The sequence below is a fragment of the Neovison vison genome, chromosome 1 (genome assembly GCF_020171115.1).
Source record: "Neovison vison isolate M4711 chromosome 1, ASM_NN_V1, whole genome shotgun sequence".
Lineage (NCBI taxonomy): Eukaryota > Metazoa > Chordata > Mammalia > Carnivora > Mustelidae > Neogale > Neogale vison.
The window spans coordinates 120,334,755-120,354,138 of record NC_058091.1 but is presented as its reverse complement, the minus strand read 5'-3'; the positions used below and the strand labels follow the sequence as shown (position 1 = coordinate 120,354,138).

Here is a 19,384-nt window from a genome sequence, read left to right as displayed (position 1 = left end):
TGAAAAAATGCTCATCATCATTAGCCCTCAGGGAGATTCAAATTAAAACCACATTGAGATATCACCTTACACCAGTTAGAATGGCCAAAATGAACAAAACAGGAAACAACATGTGTTGGAGAGGATGTGGAGAAAGGGGAACCCTCTTACACTGTTGGTGGGAATGCAAGTTGGTGAAGCCTCTTTGGAGAACAGTGTGGAGATTCTTCAAGAAATTAAAAATAGAGCTTCCCTAGGACCCTGCAATTGCACTCCTGGGTATTTACCCCAAAGATACAGATGTCATGAAAAGAAGGGCCATCTGTACCCCAATGTTTATAGCAGCAATGGCCACAGTCGCCAAACCATGGAAAGAATCAAGATGCCCTTCAATGGATGAATGGATAAGGAAGATGTGGTCCATATACACTATGGAGTATTATGCCTCCATCAGAAAGGATGAATACCCAACTTTTGTAGCAACATGGATGGGACTGGAAGAGATTATGCTGAGTGAAATAAGTCAAGCAGAGAGAGTCAATTATCATATGGTTTCACTTATTTGTGGAGCATAACAAATAGCATGGAGGACAAGGGGCGTTAGAGAGGAGTAGGGAATTTGGGTAAATTGGAAGGGGAGGTGAACCATGAGAGACTATGGACTCTGAAAAACAATCTGAGGGGTTTGAAGTGGCGGGGGGGGTGGGATGTTGGGGTACCAGGTGGTGGGTATTATAGAGGGCACGGCTTGCATGGAGCACTGGGTGTGGTGAAAAAATAATGAATAATGTTTTTCTGAAAATAAATAAATTGGAAAAAAAAAGCTGTCATCAGCAGGACAATATTGTACTAGCACAAAAAAAGACACATAGATCAGTGGAACAGAATAGAGAGCCCTAAATGGACCCCCAACTCTATGGCCAACTAATCTTTGACAAAGCAGGAAAGAATATCCAATGGAAAAAAGTCTCTTCAACAAATGGTGTTGAAATAATTGGACAGCCACATGCAGAAGAATGAAACTGGACGATTTCCTTACACCACACACAAAAATAGACTTCAAATGGATGAAAGACCTCAATGTGAGATAGGAATCCATCAAAATCCTTGAGGAGAACATAGTCAGCAACCTCTTCAACCTCAGCCACAGCAACTTCTTCGTAGAAACATCACAAGAAGCAAGGAAGCAAGGACAAAAATTAACTATTGGGAATTCATTAAGATCAAAAGCTTTTGCACAGCAAACAGTCCACAAAACCAAAAGACAACTGATAGAATGGAAGAAGATATTTGCAAATGACATAATGGATAAAGGGCTAGTATCCAAAATCTATATAAATTTATCAAACTCAACACTAAAAGAACAAATAATCCAATCAAGAAATGGGCAGAAGACATGAACAGACATTTCTGCAAAAAGTCATGCAGATGGCGAACAGACACATGAAAGAGTGCTCCACATCACTCAGCATCGGGAAAATACAAATCAAAATCACAATGAGAAATCACCAGTCAGAATGGCTAAAATTAACAAGTCTTGAAATGACAGATGTTAGTGAGGATGCAGAGAAAGAGTAACCCTCCTACACTGTTGGTGGGAATGCAAGTGGTGCAGCCACTCCACAACATGAAGATTCCTCAAAAAGTTGAAAATAGAGCTACCCTAAGACTCAGCAATCACACTACTGGTTATTTACCCTAAAAGTACATATGTAGTGATACAGAGGAGCAAATGCACCCAAATGTTTATAACACCAATGTCCACAATAGCCAAACTATGGAAAGAACCGAGATGTCTACCTAATGGATATAGAAGAAGTGGTGTGTATACACACACACACACACACACACACACACACACACAATGGATATAGAAGAAGTGGTGTGTATACACACACACACACACACACACAATGGATATAGAAGAAGTGGTGTGTATACACACACACACACACACACACACACACACAGAAATACTATGCAGCCATAAAAAATGAAACCTTGCCATTTGCAATGATGTGGATGGAACCAGAGGGTATTATTCTGAATGAAGTAAGTCAATCAAAGAAAGACAATTATCATATGATCTCTCTGATATGAGGAACTTGAGAGGCAGAGTGGAGGCTTGGGGGTAGGGAAGGAAAAAATTGAAACAAGATGGGATCGGGAGGAAGACAAACCATAAGAGACTCTTACTCTCACAAACAAACTGAGGGTTGCTGGGGGTTGGGGAGGTAGGGAGAGTGTGGTTGGGTTATGGACATTGGGGAAGGTATGTAGTATGATGAGTGCTGTGAAATGTGTAAGCCTGATGATTCACAGACCTGTACCTTGGGGCAAATAATACATTATATGTTAATCAAAATAATTTTTGAAAAGAAAATGAAAGGATAATACAAAAACTAGAAAAAAATTATGTTCAAACAATTTATCTGATAAAATATTTGTATCCAAATAAAAAAGATATCTTAAAAGTCAAAAATGGAATGACAAACATTCCAATTGAAAAATGGCAAAATAGTGTGCCTGGGTGGCATAATTATTTAAGCCTCTGCTTATGTCATGATTCCAGGGTCCCAAGATGGAGCCCCTTGTCAGGATTCCTGCTCAGTGGAGAATGTGTTTCTTCCTCTACTCTGCCCTTCCCTTCCCTGCTCATGCACACTTGCTCACTCTCTCTCATTTGCTCTCTCTTTCAAATAAATAAATAAATTCTATTTACAAAATAAAAATTAAATTTAAAATGGCAAAATAATAAATAGATATTTCATCAAGGAAGGAATACAAAGGCTATAAACCACATCAAATAATATTCAACATCATTTTACATTTGAGAAAGTCAAACCAATACCACAAAAAGATACACTTCACATCCACTAAGAAGACCATAATGAGAATTACAGATAATAATAAATGCGGTAATGTATTGTTGTCTAAAATGTAAAATGGTACAGACACTTTGGTTAACAGTTTGACAATTTCATTTCATGTTAAACATAAATTTATCATATGATTTAGAATTCCCACTCCTAATTTATAACCAAGAAAAAGTAAAACATATTTTCGACCAAAGAAGTGTATGTGAATGTTCCTAGCAGAATTGTTCATAAGGCTTCAAATGTGGAAACTGGTGCATTCACTCTGGAAAACAGTCTGGAGTTTCCTCAAAAAGTTAAAAATAGAACTACCCTCTGATCCAGCAATTTTGCTACTAAGTATTTAACTAAAGTTAAAAAAAAATATTGATTTGAAAGGACACATGCATACCGATGTTTATAGCAGCATTATTTACAATAGCTTAATTATGGAAAGAGCCCATATGTTCATTGACTGTTGAATGGGTAAAGAAATTGTGGGGTGTGTGTGTGTGTATATATATACACACACACAAAAATGTATACATATATACATTATGTATGTATATATGTAAAAATGTATACATATATGTATGCATATATGTATACATATATACATATACATATATGTATACAAAATGTTATAAATATACATAAACACATATATATAATGAAATATTACTCAACCATAAGAAAGAATAAAATCTTATCATTTTATAACAACATGGATGGAGCTAGAGTGTCAGTGAGGTCAGTCAGTCAGAGAAAAACAAATACCAGAACTCTCTCATATGTGGAATTTAAGAAATGAAATAGATGAACATAGGGTGAGAAAAAAGAGAGAAAGAGAAACCATAAAACAAGCTCTTAATGACAAAGAACAAACTGAGGATTTCTGGAGGGGAGGTGGGTTCAGGGAATGGTCTAAATGGGTGATCGGTGATAAGGAGGGCAATTGCTGTGGTGAGCCTGGGGTGTTATATGTGAATAAATCACTAAATTCTATTTCTGAAACTAATATTACACTATGTTTTTACTAAGTAGAATTTAAATTAAAACTTAAAACTATAAAATAAAGTGTAATTATTCTAAAAACCTATTATCTAGGGTATAAATAAGCATAATGTGGCATATCCTTACAATGGAATACTATCTGGCAATATAAAAGAACAAAGTACTAAAACATGCAAAAAGGAGAGTCTCAAAAACATGTTAAATGGAAAAAAAAGAAAAGAAAGACCATTTATTACATGATGCCAATCATACATGTCCAAAAGGCAAAGCTATAAGAGAGAGTAAGTAGACTAGGGATTGCCTGAGCCTGGGAAAGGACTGGCAGAAAATGGAAACAAAAGATCTTTCCAGGTTATAGAAATCTTCTAAAACTGGATTTGATGATTGTTGCCCAACTGTGTAAATGTATTAACAAATCATTGAATTGATTTTCAAAACATGAGTGAACACGTAATTAGATATATGGTATATATATTATATCCAATAACATTTTCTCAAAAAAAATGAGCTTAAAGTAAAACACACTGTAAGCATGAAAGATGCAAAGCACACTTTGAAATAAATTTGCACGAGCCAGAAGAGTGCTTTGCCACTATGCACTTGAAGTGGGGGAGAGCCAAGGGCTATTGAGGAAAACTGGAGGCAAGTTACATCTCAAGAGCAGAACAAGGATCTACATAATCAGGAAAACACTTCCACCCTCAGAATAGGGGGCCTTCACAGTATCCCTGGTGGAAATTCTTACTGCTGTTGGTAAATGATGATTATGGTGCTTTCTCCTTCCTTATTTTAAACATAAATTGTTATCCATGTTTTATTGCATTGTCTAAGTATGGAATGAAGGGTGCAGACAACTCCTGTCTATGAGTACACAGATTTCAATATCCAGAAGAGTTACATCTACTGACAGAAGACAAATGGGCACCTCCTAGAGATCTTGGCCTTAAAGTTAGTTGCAATGACTCCATGGACCCTTGGTTTCTCTTTTTGAAAAAGACCAAGTTAGATAGATACAGGAAAAGAAGCATTAAATTGATCCTTGGTTACCTGAAAGTCAGCTTTTTGTAGAGATGGCAAAACTCTAACAATACTCATTGCTTTTCTGTTTTCTGGGAAAATAGCTAAACCACCTTTCCCAGCTCCCTTTATGCCTAGGTGAAACCACATTACAGAACTGGCCTATGTAGGTGTACATGGTCAATGCCCTGTCAACCCCTGCCACAAAACGCTATAGATTTTGGTGATCTTCACATTTCTTTTTCTCAAAAAATTGTGACTGTCTTTGAAGGACATCTAGAATATTGGAAAGTTACACAATGAAAGAGTCTAGGTCTAAGTCTTTGCTGAAAGGGCATCTTCCAAGTAGATCTTCTTCTTTTTTTTTTTTTTCCAAGTAGATCTTCTTAACCAGGAGTATTTGTATACACATTAAAGATCTTCTTAACCAGGAGTATTTGTATACACATTAAAGATACTCTCTAGCTTGATAAACTGTTTCATGTTTTGATGTTTATTTGAAAGAGTAGTTAGGATTAATTCACAAAAATATAAAACTTCCTTTAATTGTGATAAAGGAAAAAGGAAATTTATTAAATTGACAAGATACTATTTTTATTTCTTAGTATCTTCTTTAGCTAACTTGTAAGTGTCCCACGAGACACAGGCTAGAAAAAGACGGAAAGAAAATTAATTTATATTTCTTGTTAAGTTTTCTATGGAACAGAAGTTATGTACAATACTTTTTTTTTCCTCTGTCATGTGGTAGTTGGTAGCATGAAATCTTGCAGAATTGGGGAGCTTAGTTACATATCTTAGATGCAGGGAAAATGATCATGGTTAGGATAATGTACTCACCAGGGTACAATGATGCATTCTTCCAGTCTGCAGGTGAACAAAATGATGAAATATTATTACTCTCTCCTGGTCCTTCTTATATCTTTTCCTCTCCTCATCACTGACATTCTCTAAGCATTCAGTGACATATTTATCTGTCTGTTGCTTTTCTTCCTCACAAGCATGTGACCATTCCTTTCTTCAACTAGAAAATGGTTGAGTTGTGTATGTGTATGGGAAAAATATAAAGTCAGAAAAAAAGGCAAACTAAAAACAATAAAAAGAAGAAAGGAAATAAGGGAGATAGAAAATGAAGAAGTGGGGCACCTGGGTGGCTCAGTGGGTTAAGCCTCTGCCTTCAGATCAGGCCATGATATCAGGGTCCTGGGATCAAGCCCCACATTGGGCTCTCTGCTCAGCAGGGAGCCTGCTTCCTCCTCTCTCTGCCTGCTGCTCTGCCTTCTTGTGATCTCTCTCTCTCTGTCAAATAAATAAATAAAATATTTAAAAAAAAAGAAAATGAAGAAGTAATGATAGGAAGGTGAGTAGTTTGAGATAAAGATAGATAAGAAGGATGGGAAAAATGGAAGGAAAGAAGAGAGGTGAAGGAAGAAGAAAAGGAAGGAATTAGGAACAACAGAGTGAAGGAATAAAGAATTGAGAAAGTGAGATGAAGTGAAAAGGATATTCCAAATTAGGGAAAAATGAGTTAAATAACTACAGATTTTCTTTCATTTATGCTCCTACAACGTGAATACAGGCAATGGTATAATATGCCTGACTCTCTGGGAACAGAGTTTAGAGCTGAGTTAGGAGTGTTATTATTTATGGAATTTAAGAACTGCCATGAAAGAACTTCTGAGCTACTTACCATTCCTAAATTGGGCTCTTCTCTGATCTGAAAGGAAAAGTACACAGAAGACTGAGACTCTTAAGGAGATAAAAATGCAAATAAAGACAGGCATTCTTTGATAATCTAATTATCACTATAATATTAGTCAAGCCATTGCTCCTTATAAATTATCTCTTACAGATATAATAAAGATGACTCACATGATTTTTAGGACTTAATCAAGGTAAACAGGTAAATCATTCATAACATGATAACTACAATATAGAGAGGCTATAGGAAAATTAAAAAACACCCAAAATTAAAGAGGTAAAGAAACAGGATAAAATGAAGCATGGGATTTCCACAATATATCTTGCAAATATTTTAACTATTGGAATACAATTACCAATTTCCTTTTGCAATTCTCCTGAAATACAAAAGTGAAAACCCTATTTTAATATCACAGAGAAAAGAAAAATTAAAGGTCCTTAAATGAATAACATGTGAAATAAGTTACTTTAATTAAAGTTTTTTTAAAAAGCCCTCACTTCTTTAGAACACTTACCAGAAACAAAACAATACAAAAATATATCACATGCTTACATGGATAAATTATTTTACATTTGAAATTCAAGAGAAAATTCACCAAGTCCGCAGTGATATATTGTTTTTGAAATCGTTTAGAATGCTGATACTAATAAATATCATCATCTGCAATGTGATACTATCCATCAACTGTGCGGTAACAGCTACAATTTATTCAATGCATTCACTGAGACAGGTATTATTTAATGGTTTTATATAATTACCCAATTGAATGCTAGCAAAATAATGGGGAAGTAGTATTCCTCTGTTTACAGAATAAAGATCTGAAAATCAAAGGGGTGAACAACATTGTGAAGTTTCTGTTGGTAAGTTAACAAACCAAAGATTTAAATCTAAGTAAGTTAAACTGCAAATTAAAGACTCAATCACTACGCCATAATCCTCCACTTTTAGTCCAGCCAGCTGATGCTTCAGTCAAAAGGTAGAGTAATAGTGTTTGTTCTGTATAAGGAACAACCTATTGCACATTTCTTTGATAAAATAGTGTCATAGTTAGAAGAGTTTTAGTTTTGCTTAGAATCAGGTTGTAGGCACAGTAAGCATGGTGAGAGGTCTTTCAAATATATTGTCAGATTAGATTTGACTTATTTCAGAGCCACTAGAAGAAGTTATTGCTAATGTCATGGAGACAGCTGAAAAATAATACATTAAATTAAGAGTGAATGAGAGAAGTGAGTTAACTAATGGGAGAATAAGAAAGAAAGAAACAGGAAGGGAAATAGTAATATAATAAACATGAATGAAAATCATGAGAGAAATTATAGAGAGAAAGTAGGGGGAATGGAAAAGGAAAAAGCAGCAAAAATCCGTATAAGAAGATCATATCTTGAAAATAAGTTATTAAATTTTACCATTTTTTTTCCTGAGTTCACCTAAAAACAAAACAGAGCAATATGAAAACCACTATGACATAGACGAAAGGAATATCATATTTTGTAAATAGTCATTAAATTTTACCATTTTCTTTCCTAGGTTCACCTGAAAATAAAACAGAATAATATGAAAATCACTATGACATAGACAATAGGAATATCATATTTTGTAAATAGTCATTAAATTTTACCATTTTCTTTCATAGGTTCACCTGAAAATAAAACAGAGTAATATGAAAATCACTATGACACACATAATAGAAATATATTTTGTAAATATTTGTTACATTTTTATCATTTTCTTTCCTAGGTTCACTTGAAAAATTAAAAGAAAGTCGTATAAGAATCATTATGAAACAAACAAAATGAACAAAAACCTTTTCTCCTGTTGTGTATAGAGTAGGTTAGCCACTTCAGAGAAAAAAAAGATTACATTTATTTTATAGGTGTTTTACTGAAAAACTTATGGGTTTCCACATTGTTTTATGTGAGATGGGAAAGCAGAAAAATAATTTTAAATTTCTTGTGACTGAACTTAACATCTCCCAAAATAATTTCCTGAAGTCTTCTGTAGGCATGATATCATTGTCATAATAATCATCACCATCACCATCACCATCATCATCACTATCATTGTCACCATCATTCCCAACATCCCCACTGACATTCATTAACTGCTTTCTCTGCATTAAGCTCTGTGATACATGTTTCACAAGCAGCATCACATTTGATCACCGAAAGTGCTTCAGATATCATGATGCTTATGCAAAAGAGTAAACTGAAGTTAGAGCAACAGAAGTGATCTGCAAATAAAGTAACGGAAGGTCAAATCAATTTATTTACTAGGGGACAATGTCCTTGGTTCAACACAATGCCAGATGCCCAGGGCTGCTGTCATACAGTCAAGAGCTGAAAATATTTAATTGCATGATTTGTACTTATGTGAAGATAAAATGGCTACCTTGCTCTTCTTTCTTCCTTTTCTCTGAAAAAGAGATTAGACAAAAATTTAGACAGTTCAGAAAAGAAAAAAACAGGAAAGTTTTATTACATATTAAACTGAAACAAATTGCAAGTGTAACAATAGAGTTACCAGTAGATTGGTGTACAAGGAAGAAACTTTTATTTGGTATAATGTCAAGATACCAAACACCTTTTCTTTTTATTGTCTGAAACTGAGTTTGCTGCAATGATATCCTTTCTAAGTGATTTAAGATTTGAAACTCATCATCTTTTATTTTTCTCTGAAAATCAAATGAGAATTTTTAAAAAAAATTTTTAAACTAACATATAATGTAGTATTAGCCCCAGGGGTACAGGTCTGTGAATCGCCAGGTTTACACACTTCACAGCACTCACCATAGCACATACCCTCCCCAATGTCCATATCAAATGAGAACTATTGATTAAAATAATTGAAGTAATTCATAAATAAAAGTACAGAGGATCAAATATCAGTTCTTTTAGGGGCAAACTATTTTTACAAAATGCCAAAGTACCAAAAGCATTGCTTTTCTATAATCCAGGACAGGGTTTCCTTTAGTAATACATTTTCTGTTCTGGTGGAGATAAATTTCCCTTTAACTTCCTCCCTTTCTCTGAATAAATTCATTAAGCTTATTTATTTCAAATAATTGATACAGCATAAAAATGAATTCAAGAGGGCAAAATTTATTTGATCATTAATTAAATTGCTTGTGGATGAAGAGAAAACACCTTTTCACATCTTCAAAACAAAATAGAAGAAATTTTTGATTTTCAGAATTTACAATCTCTTATTTCTATCCACATGTTTTCCCTTCTTCTCATTTGCTCCTTCTGTTATTTCCCTTATGTTCCAGAAGTTTCTTTAGGATTTCGTATGAGACAAATCTGGTAACTACTTTTGGTCTTGTCTTTGTTTTCTTGACTTTTTTTTTCCATGCATTAAAGATTTTCTTTTGTCTTTTTGCTGAAGTCTCTTTTCACTGAATATGCAGACTAGTAGGTTGACAGTTTTTTCTTTCAGTATTTTAATGACTTTGCTTTATTTTACTCTTGCTTCTATGATTTCTGGTGTGAAGTCACCTGGTTTCGAATAATTTGTCCTTTCTCGTTTTACTTTAGATAAGTTCAAGAGTTATTTCTTTAATTTGGCTTTCAAAAATTATGATCAAAATAATTCTAGGCATGTCGGTATTCTTTAAGTTTATTCTGCTTATACTTTGCCAAGCATTTTGCATCTTTAAGTTTACATTTTTTACCAAGTGTGAGAGAATTTTGACAGTCTTCTTCAAATAGATTATATGCTCCAATTTTTCTCCTCTCTTCCTGGGAATTTCTTTATTAATGTGCAAAAACTTTTTTAATATTTCCAAATATCTTTATGCAGAAAACTTACACACACTGTAAATATTTCCACTTTTCCTTTGTAAATTAATTTTTTCTACTTTAATGCTAATATAATTAACACACAGTTATATTGGTGTCAGGTGTCTAATATAGTGACTCAATGATTTTACAAGCTACTCAGTGCTCATCATGATAAGTGTACTCTTAATCCCCATCACCTGTTTCACCTATTCCCCCACTCACCTCCTTTCTGGTAACTCTTGATTTGTTCTCTATAGTTAAGAGTCCATTTTTTGAGTTGTATTTCTTTTACTTTGTTCATTAATTTTGTTTCTTAAATTCCACATATGACTGAAATCCTATGGTATTTGTCTTTTGTTGTCTTATTTCATTTAGTATTATACTCTCTAGCTCCATCCATATTGTTGCAAATGTCAAGATTTCATTCCTTTTTATGGCTGAATAATATTCTATTTTGTATATATTCTTTTTCTTCTTTATCCATTCATCTATCCATGGAGACTTGGGCTGCTTCCATAATTTGTCTGTTGTAGATAATACTGCAAGAAATATAAGCTATGTTTATATCCTTTTGAATTAGTGGTTTTGGATTCTTAGGGGTAAATAGCCAGTAGGACAATTGTTGGGTCATAGGATAGTTCCAGTTTTAACTTTTGAGGAATCTCCATACTGTTTTCCAGAGTGGCTGCACCAGTTTGCATTCCCACCAATAGTGAGTGATGGTTCCCTTTTCTCTACATCCTCATCAAGACTTGTTGTTTCCTGTATTTTTTATTTTGGCAATTCCATTTTCTGGTCTTTTTCCTTATTATCTACATTTTCTTATTGTGCTAATGCAGTAGTATTTAAATTTCAGATGTATCTTTCAATTCTAAAATTTTGATTTGACTATTTTTTCCTAGTTTCCATTTGTCTGTCTAAAAGAATTTTCATTCTTTTTATTTCTAGTCTCTTTTATTTTACCTGATGAAGCACAGGAATCATAGTTTCCCCCTCTTTTTAATGTTTTTTATATAGAGCCCTATATACCCTTTACCCAGATCCCCTAATGAAAGAAAACATCTCATATAACTGTAGTAAAATATCAAAGCCAAGAAACTGACATGGTTATAATCCTGTTAATTATACAACATACCTCATTCGGGTTTCACCATTTTTGCATGCATTGATGTGCATGTGCACGTGTGTGTTGATACATTTTCTCCCATCTATAGACTCAAGAAACCACAATCAAGATATAAAACTGGTCCACAACCACAATCTCTTAGGCAATCTCTTTATATTCTCAGTCTCCACCCCTGTTCTTCCTTTGTCCCCGGCAGCCACTAGTCTATACTCCATCTCTATAGTTTTGTCAGTTTTCACATGTCATACAAATGGAATCATACAGTACACAATCTTTTGAGATATACATTTTTCTCATTAAGCACAGTGCTATTGAAGCCCACCATATTTGTTGTATGAATAAATACTCTGCTGCATTTTATTGCTGAATAGTATTCCCGTGTACTCATTTATTATAGTTTATTTAACTCTGCATTCACTGAAGAGTATTTGTTTTGTTTCCAGTTTTTTGCTAATATAAGTAAAATTGTTCTGTATTGAAGATTCCACATGAACATAAGGTTTTATTTCTTTATTCTTTAGAATAAATGCCTAAGTTTATGATTGTTGATTTGTATAGCAAGTGCATATTCATTTTTTAATTTTTTAAATTGTGTTATGTTAATCACCATACACTGCATCATTAGTTTCTGATGTTGTGTTCCAAGGTTCATTGTTTATGTATAACACCCGATGCTCCAGAGTATATGTGCCCTCCTTAATACCCACCACCTGACTCACCATATTCATTTTTATAAGAAAATGCCTTATTACTGAATAGAAGGGCTGTACTGTTTTTATATTCTTACCAGCAATGTTAGAAGTCCAGTTTCCTCATGTTCTCAACACTCCTGGGATATTCTGTCTGTTTAATTTTTAATTTTAGTCATTTTAAAAGATGTGTAGTGATACCTCATTGAGGGTTTCTTTAGGTTTCTCCCATTTGTGGACATTTCAGTATCTTGAATCTGTAGAGTTTTGCATTTTACCATTATCTCATCTATATGTATATTTTTTTAGCTCCATACTCTTTGTAATTTCTCTGAGGACTCTGATAACAAAAATGATGGATTATTTTTATATCGTCTACACATGCCAGGTCTCTGTTTCTTCTTGTGTCTATTCTCTCACTTATTTCCTGATTAGGTAATTTCTATTGATTTATCTTCATGTTTAGTTTCTTTCTTCTGTCATCTTCAATTTAGCATGCATTGAGATCATCAAGTAACTTTTCTACTTCTGTTATCATAATTTCTGGTTCTGTAATTTTCCTTTGGTTATTTGTAAAATCTATTTATCTCCTAAAATTTTCCATTGTTCTTAGTTTCAGGAGTTTCTACAATTGCTCATTGAATCTTTTTTATCATTGCAGCTTTACCATCCATGCCAGATACTTCCAACAGTTGTGTCATCTCAATGTTAGTTTCTGACAATTATCCACTGTCATTCAGGTGGTGATTGTCTTTGATCTTGACATGATGAGTGAATTTTTTATTTTATTCTGGACACATTGGATATTCTCACACATGTGAGACCATAGATCTTATCTATTCTTCCATATTAGCCAACAGTCATTGGGTTTATATACAGCAAGTATTTCCAGGGTGGGAGTATATAGAACTTCTCTATTGGTCACTGGTAGAAATAGAATGCTGACTATTACTGCCACATTGGCTACTAGCAGAAGTCTAATTCAGCTTGCCCCTCTGCCCCAGTGATAACTTTCCTGAAGAAAGCAGAACATGGTCTCATCTCTCCTCACATCTCCTCCTCACTCTGTATACGGAGAAAGCTTAGCTAGAATACACAGATGCCTGGGTGGAAAGAAAACAGAATGCCACCTAACACAGCCTTGCACTGCCTCCTTTTGCCTCATGCTGCCAGCTAGAAGTGGAAGCTTAGTTATTCTCTAAGACTGAAACTATTGGGAGGTTGGGGAAAACTGTTGTTACTTGTCCTAGAGTAAGGCAGGTGTTATCCTAAAGCTCTTCTGTTCTGGTAGGCCATAGTTTCCCTCATAGTTTTTCTAAACAAATTCAGCTAAGCTGTAGTATATGAGATCAACATACAAATGGTTTTATCCTATATACAAGCAATGAACTTTCCAAAAATGAGACTAACAAAACAATTTCATTAACAATAGTTCATAAAAGAATAAAAAGTTAGGAATAAATTTAACCAAGGAGGGCAATATATATATATATATATATATATACTCAAATTTTGCTTCTGTTTGTACCACTATATATTTTTATTATTGGGGTGACTATATTATATTCATTTAAATTGATTTTTTTAAAATTTGGTCTTGCTTTTATTTAACAGCATTTATTTAAATCTAGTGTGTTTGTTTTCAGAATAAAATATACTTTATAGGATTTCATTTATTAATAATAATTTATTCTTATTGCCATCTATAAACACTGAAAAAAAATCCCAGTTTATTTATTTGGATATCTCTATCTGTTCAGGATTTTTTATTTTGTAGGCACTGCATAGTGTATTTTTCTAAGGAGGTAATTTTTTTGTACAGAAGAATGCTAAAAATTATGAAAAATATGGGAAAAAAACATTTCCCCATAAATGTTATTTGAAAATTAAGGACTTCATTCTTACACTTTCACAGTACTTATGATAAAATATATTATTTTTGATCTTCCATCTAACTGAGGATCCATTCTCTAATATAAGAATCTATTCTCTAATTAAGATAAACAAGTCCTTTATATGACCATTAAGATTTCCATTAAATGCTATCAGTGATAGTGAACTCATGACTTCCTTTGCAAAAATACTCAATAAGGAGAAAGGTCTTATTTTTAAACTTTTTCTTTATATAGAGCTCAAATATTACTCTTTACAGCTTCAACCAGTTATTTCTAATACTAACAGTTGAGATGAGTTATCAAATGATGACAAATTATCAAAATAATCAAATATTTTACAAGTAACTCAAGTGCTGTAGATTTCCCTGTTAAACATTATTTATACTGTTAATTTTAGAGACATGTTTCCAGAACCTTTACAGTTTGGGGAATAATACACTTGGTGAATTGCAGTTTTTCAAAATCTCTCCTAAATATGTTTATTAGAAGTACATGTGAAAAAGTGAGAAGTAAACAATAAAGCGAGACTGTCACATCTCTCACCTCTAATTCTGTTTTTATAATAAGAAGGTCAGATTCCACTTATCTCTGTTATAATCACCGCTCAGGAACCATGTCAAAATCAGTGAGAGTAGTGAACCCTTAAGATACCAGGACTTTACATGTTTTTTAACTTACCATGATTATGATATTCCATGCACACAAAAAAAATGACGATGAAGAAAAATCCTAGGTATAGGAGAACATTGGTGATTATTCGATCTTCATGGTGGAATTCTGAAAAATGAATGCCAGAGAATTTCCTTATTAACATCCAGACCAACTGTTTTTGCCATAGAAGTTTTATACTTCTATACTTCCGATAACTTATAGGTATTTGGCCAAGTTTCAATTTTCAAAGATAAAGCTGAGAGATCCCATTACTCTTAAACACCACAGCAGCAGATCACAATAGCTACTTGGAAGACAGAATGGGATTGAATATCTCAGAGGTTAGGGAGATGCTTATCCCATGGGTTGTGAAGAATTCTTGGGAATGGACACCTCACAGTAAATGAGGGAATCTCTGTTAAGCTCCAGGTCTCTCCTCACCACTTTGCTATACTTTATGAAGCCAAAACTGATATAGACATACTTTGGTCTACAAATCAAATCAAGGCTGGCATGTATTTTTGGAAAACTTGGGATTTCAGGATAGATTTCACATTTTTAAATCACTGAAAAAAATTGTAAATAAAACACGTGATGTAAAAATAATATGAAATTTGAATTTCAATGTCAACAGAACTCAGCTATGTTTTTTTTAATTGACATATAATTTATTATTAGCCTCATGGATACAGTTCTGTGGATCGTCAGGCTTACACACTTCACAGCATTCACCATAGCACATGCCCTCCCCAATGTCCATAACCCAACCACCCTCTCCCTAGGAACCCTCATTTTGTTTAGTGATATTAAAAGTCTCTTATGGTCTGTCTCCCTCCTGATCCACTCTTGTTTCATTTTTTCCTTCCCTACCCCCTAAGCCCCCCACACTTTGCCTCTCAAATTTCTCATATCAGGGAGATCATATAATAATTGTCTTTTTCTGACTTATTTCACTCAGCATAATACCCTCTAGTTCCATCAACATCATTGCAAATGGTAAGATTTCATTTCTTTTTTTAAAAGATTTTATTTATTTATTTGACAGAGAAATAACACAAGTAAGCAGAGTGGCAGGCAGAGGGAGAGAGAGAAGCAGGCTCTCTGCTGAGCGGGAGTCCGATGCGGGACTCAATCCCAGGACCCTGGAATCATAACCTGAGCCGAAGGCAGTAGCTTAACCAACTGAGCCACCCAGATGCCCCTCATTTCTTTTGATGGCTGCAGAGTATTCCATTGTATATATATACTACTTCCTCTTTATCCAGTCATCTGTTGATGGACATCTAGGTTCTTTCCATAGTTTGGCTCTTGTGGACATTGCTGCTGTAAACATCAGGGTGCACATGCCCCTTCAGATTACTATATTTTTATTGGTGTATAGTCTATAGATGTTTTTCACAACAATAACAAAGATGCGGAGCAGCAATCAAGACTGTAGTGCAGTGATGCAATTATAACAACATCACTTGAGCAGCTTGACTATTACAGCACAGTCACAGATTATTTTGTCTTTGTTTTCTTACCAGGGAATATCAGTCATGATAAAACAAGAAAAGAACAACAAAGTAGGTTTTGAATAAAACATCTTAAGTTATATTGGAGTGAGGATTCTTTTTTTACTGAATTATATGTATTCATTATGCAATGACACTATAGCAGTTCTTAAAGAAAACAACAGAGAGGGAAGATAATGACAGACTAGGAGGACCCTAGGCTTGCTCCCACCTATGAACATAATTAGGTAACTATCAAATCATCTTAAATACCCCAGAAGCTGGCCTGAGCAGAACAAGATCCACAACTAAAGGTAGAGAAGAGACCACACTGAAGAAGTTAGGAAGCACAGAGATATGGCTTAGCTGGGAAATGGTTCCTGAAAGCTATAGAGGGGAAGGAGCTCTGGTCGTGGAGAAGGATGAAAGAGAGAGACGAGCACAGAGGAGAATGAACAAGCAGATTTTTCCTCATAGCCATTTTCTTAGAAAGTGAAATATTTCCATTCCAAGTGGCTAAATTTCAACCAGAGGGGATTAACCTGAAGTTTTAAATGTCAGAAGGCTTGACTCCAGGAGACTCTGGAAACATTGAAGCTGCTCTTGGAAAAAAGGCAGAGAGTCCATGGACATGCAGCATGGAAACAGTGATCTGAAGAGTACATGGGGTACACAGTGGGTAAATTATTTATTCTTCTCAGAGTATGTCACAGAGAGGCATAGTTCACAGAGAAAGCTCTCCCAGAATAAAGGTACTGACCGGCATCATTTCCCTTTCCCATTCCTCAGCAGAAGCACATGTTCACATGTGGGAATTACACAGCGCCAACATTGGCTGCTTAACATGCATACACCAAGACACATGCCCCCTGCAGTCTGGTGGAACTTCCCTTCAAGGTCAAGCTGGACTTAGTCCCAGGATAACAAGTCACTCCCCCTAGAAGACAGCACCACACTTATCCACATGATGTCTTCCAACCAAAAAAGTTCACAGAGCCTCAGTTCTGGTGGAATTGGTAACAGGTCTAATTTCACCAACAGATCACAACACACCTAGCTAAAATTCACCACATTCAGACTAGGGACAAAATGGTGCCTCCTGCAGGCAAAGAGAGCCTCTGAAGACTACTGACTGAAGGACAGAACAGTCAGAGCAAAACTGCAGAGCATATGCAGCACACACTGGAGACAAATCCTAAAACACCAGGCCCAGGACATTACATGACCTCTTCTTCATAAGACCATTATTTTCAGGAACATAGCTGGCTTTTCTAACACAAGGAAGAAGGCAGAGACTTAGGCAAAATAAAAAAGATGGAGGAATTTCTCCCAAATGAAAGAATAAGATAAGGCCATGGCCAGAGATCTAAGGGAAACAGATATAAGTATCATGGCTGATGGAGAATTTAAAGCAATGATCATAAAGATACCAATTGGACTTGAAAAAAGAATAGAAGACTTTGGGAGGGAAAACGGCAGCAGAGTGGAAGGACCATAGACTCAACTCATCCCACAAACACAACTAGATAATTATCAAATCATCCTAAATATCCAAGAAAAAAACCTGAAGACTGCTGGAGCTAACCAAAGGGAGAAAAGTAGCCACACTGAAAAAGTACGTGAAGAGACATGGTTTATGCGAGAAATGAATAGCAGGTGCTGTGGAGGAGAGGGAGCCGTGGCCATCGATAAAGGGGGAAAAAAAAAGAAGAAGAAGAAACACACAGTGGAATGTACAAGTAGAGAGTTTCGCCAAACCCCTTGGCTTGACAAATGAAAGAGGCTAAATTTCATGAGTTCTTACAACCAGTGGGACCAAAAACCTGGAGTTTTAAAGTTTGGTGGACTTGACAAAGACAGAGCACTGAAGGTATTGCACTGTTTCTGGAGAGAAGACAGGCAAATTAGGGAACAGGCAGCATGTAAAAGGTGAGCTGAATAACACCTGGGGCACATAGTGGGGAGAGATTATTCACCCTTCTTGAATCCTATCTCTGAGAGGCAGTATTCACTGAGACAATTTCTGAGAACAAAGAAACTGGCTGTCACTCTGTCCCTCCCCTATACCTCAGCATAAACACAGAGCCACTTGCAGAAAGCAGCAAAGTGCTGGACTTGCATCTGCTTAAATACTTAACTTGTTCACCAAAACCCACCTCCTTGTACTCTGGCAGGACTGCCCTTCTCAGTCAAGCTTGTCTCAGTCCCAGTGTGGTGACTCTCTACCTCTGAAGACCAGCACAAACTACGACCTCCATCATGTTTCTCAACCAGAGAGTTCTGCGGGGCCTCAATTCTGGTGGAAATGGTGTCAATTTTCATGTCACAACAAAACCAGAGCACGCCTATTTAAAACCTGCCACATTCAGGCCAGGAACAAAACACTGCCCACAGCAGGCAAGGAAAGCTTCTGGAGATGACTAGCCTGAAAGACAATCAACCAAAACACAACAGCAGAGCACACAGCACACATAAGAGACATTCCTTTAAGTACAAGACCCTGGAAACTACATGACCTCTTCTTCATAAGGTCACTATTTTCAGGAGCAGGAGACATAATTTCTAACACAGAGTAAGAAGGCAGAGACTTAGACGATCTGCAAAGATGGAGGAACTTTTGCCAAATGAAAGAACAAGACGGGGCCATAGCCAGAGATCTGGAGAAAAACAGATTTAAGTTACACACCCAATTTAGAATTTAAAGCAACAATCATAAGGATACTCATTGGGGTTGAGAAAAGGATAAAAAAGACAATAAGGGATGCTTACCACAGATATAAAAGGTAAAAAAGAGTTGATCAGAATTGAAGAGTACAGTAAATAATATTGGAAGCAGATTTGATGCAATGAACACAAGGCTGGAAGAAACAGAGGAACAAATTAGTGACCTGGAAGACAAAATAATGGAAAATAGTGAAGATGAACACAAGAGACAAAGAAGAGTTATGCAAAAGGAGAATAGACTTAGGGAACTCAGTAAGTCCATCAAACATAATAACATTCATAATATAGAAGCTCCATAATATAATAAAGAAGAAGAGAGAGAAAAAGGAGAACATTTATTTGAAGAAATAATAACTGGAAATTTCCCTAATCTGGAGAAGGAAACAAACATCCAGATTAAAGAGGCAGAGGGTACCCCCATCAAATTCAACAAAAGCAGACCAACACCAACACATATTGTCAT

General features: G+C 35.2%; 1 protein-coding gene across 1 annotated transcript in view; it reads right to left on the bottom strand.

Moving 5' to 3' along the window:
* The window catches only part of LOC122904894 (butyrophilin subfamily 1 member A1-like), a 30,443-nt gene extending 11,924 nt beyond the window's left edge, over window positions 1-18,519 (bottom strand). The window contains exons 1-7 of the mRNA XM_044246240.1: window positions 18,354-18,519; window positions 14,732-14,830; window positions 8,953-8,976; window positions 8,077-8,097; window positions 6,920-6,940; window positions 6,553-6,579; window positions 5,703-5,729 (exon numbers count right to left, since the gene is read on the bottom strand). Of these exons, the coding sequence (XP_044102175.1) occupies window positions 5,703-5,729; window positions 6,553-6,579; window positions 6,920-6,940; window positions 8,077-8,097; window positions 8,953-8,976; window positions 14,732-14,830; window positions 18,354-18,519 (385 nt within the window). The remainder of the gene's footprint in view (window positions 1-5,702; window positions 5,730-6,552; window positions 6,580-6,919; window positions 6,941-8,076; window positions 8,098-8,952; window positions 8,977-14,731; window positions 14,831-18,353) is intronic.
* Between the last annotated feature and the right edge of the window lie 865 nt (window positions 18,520-19,384).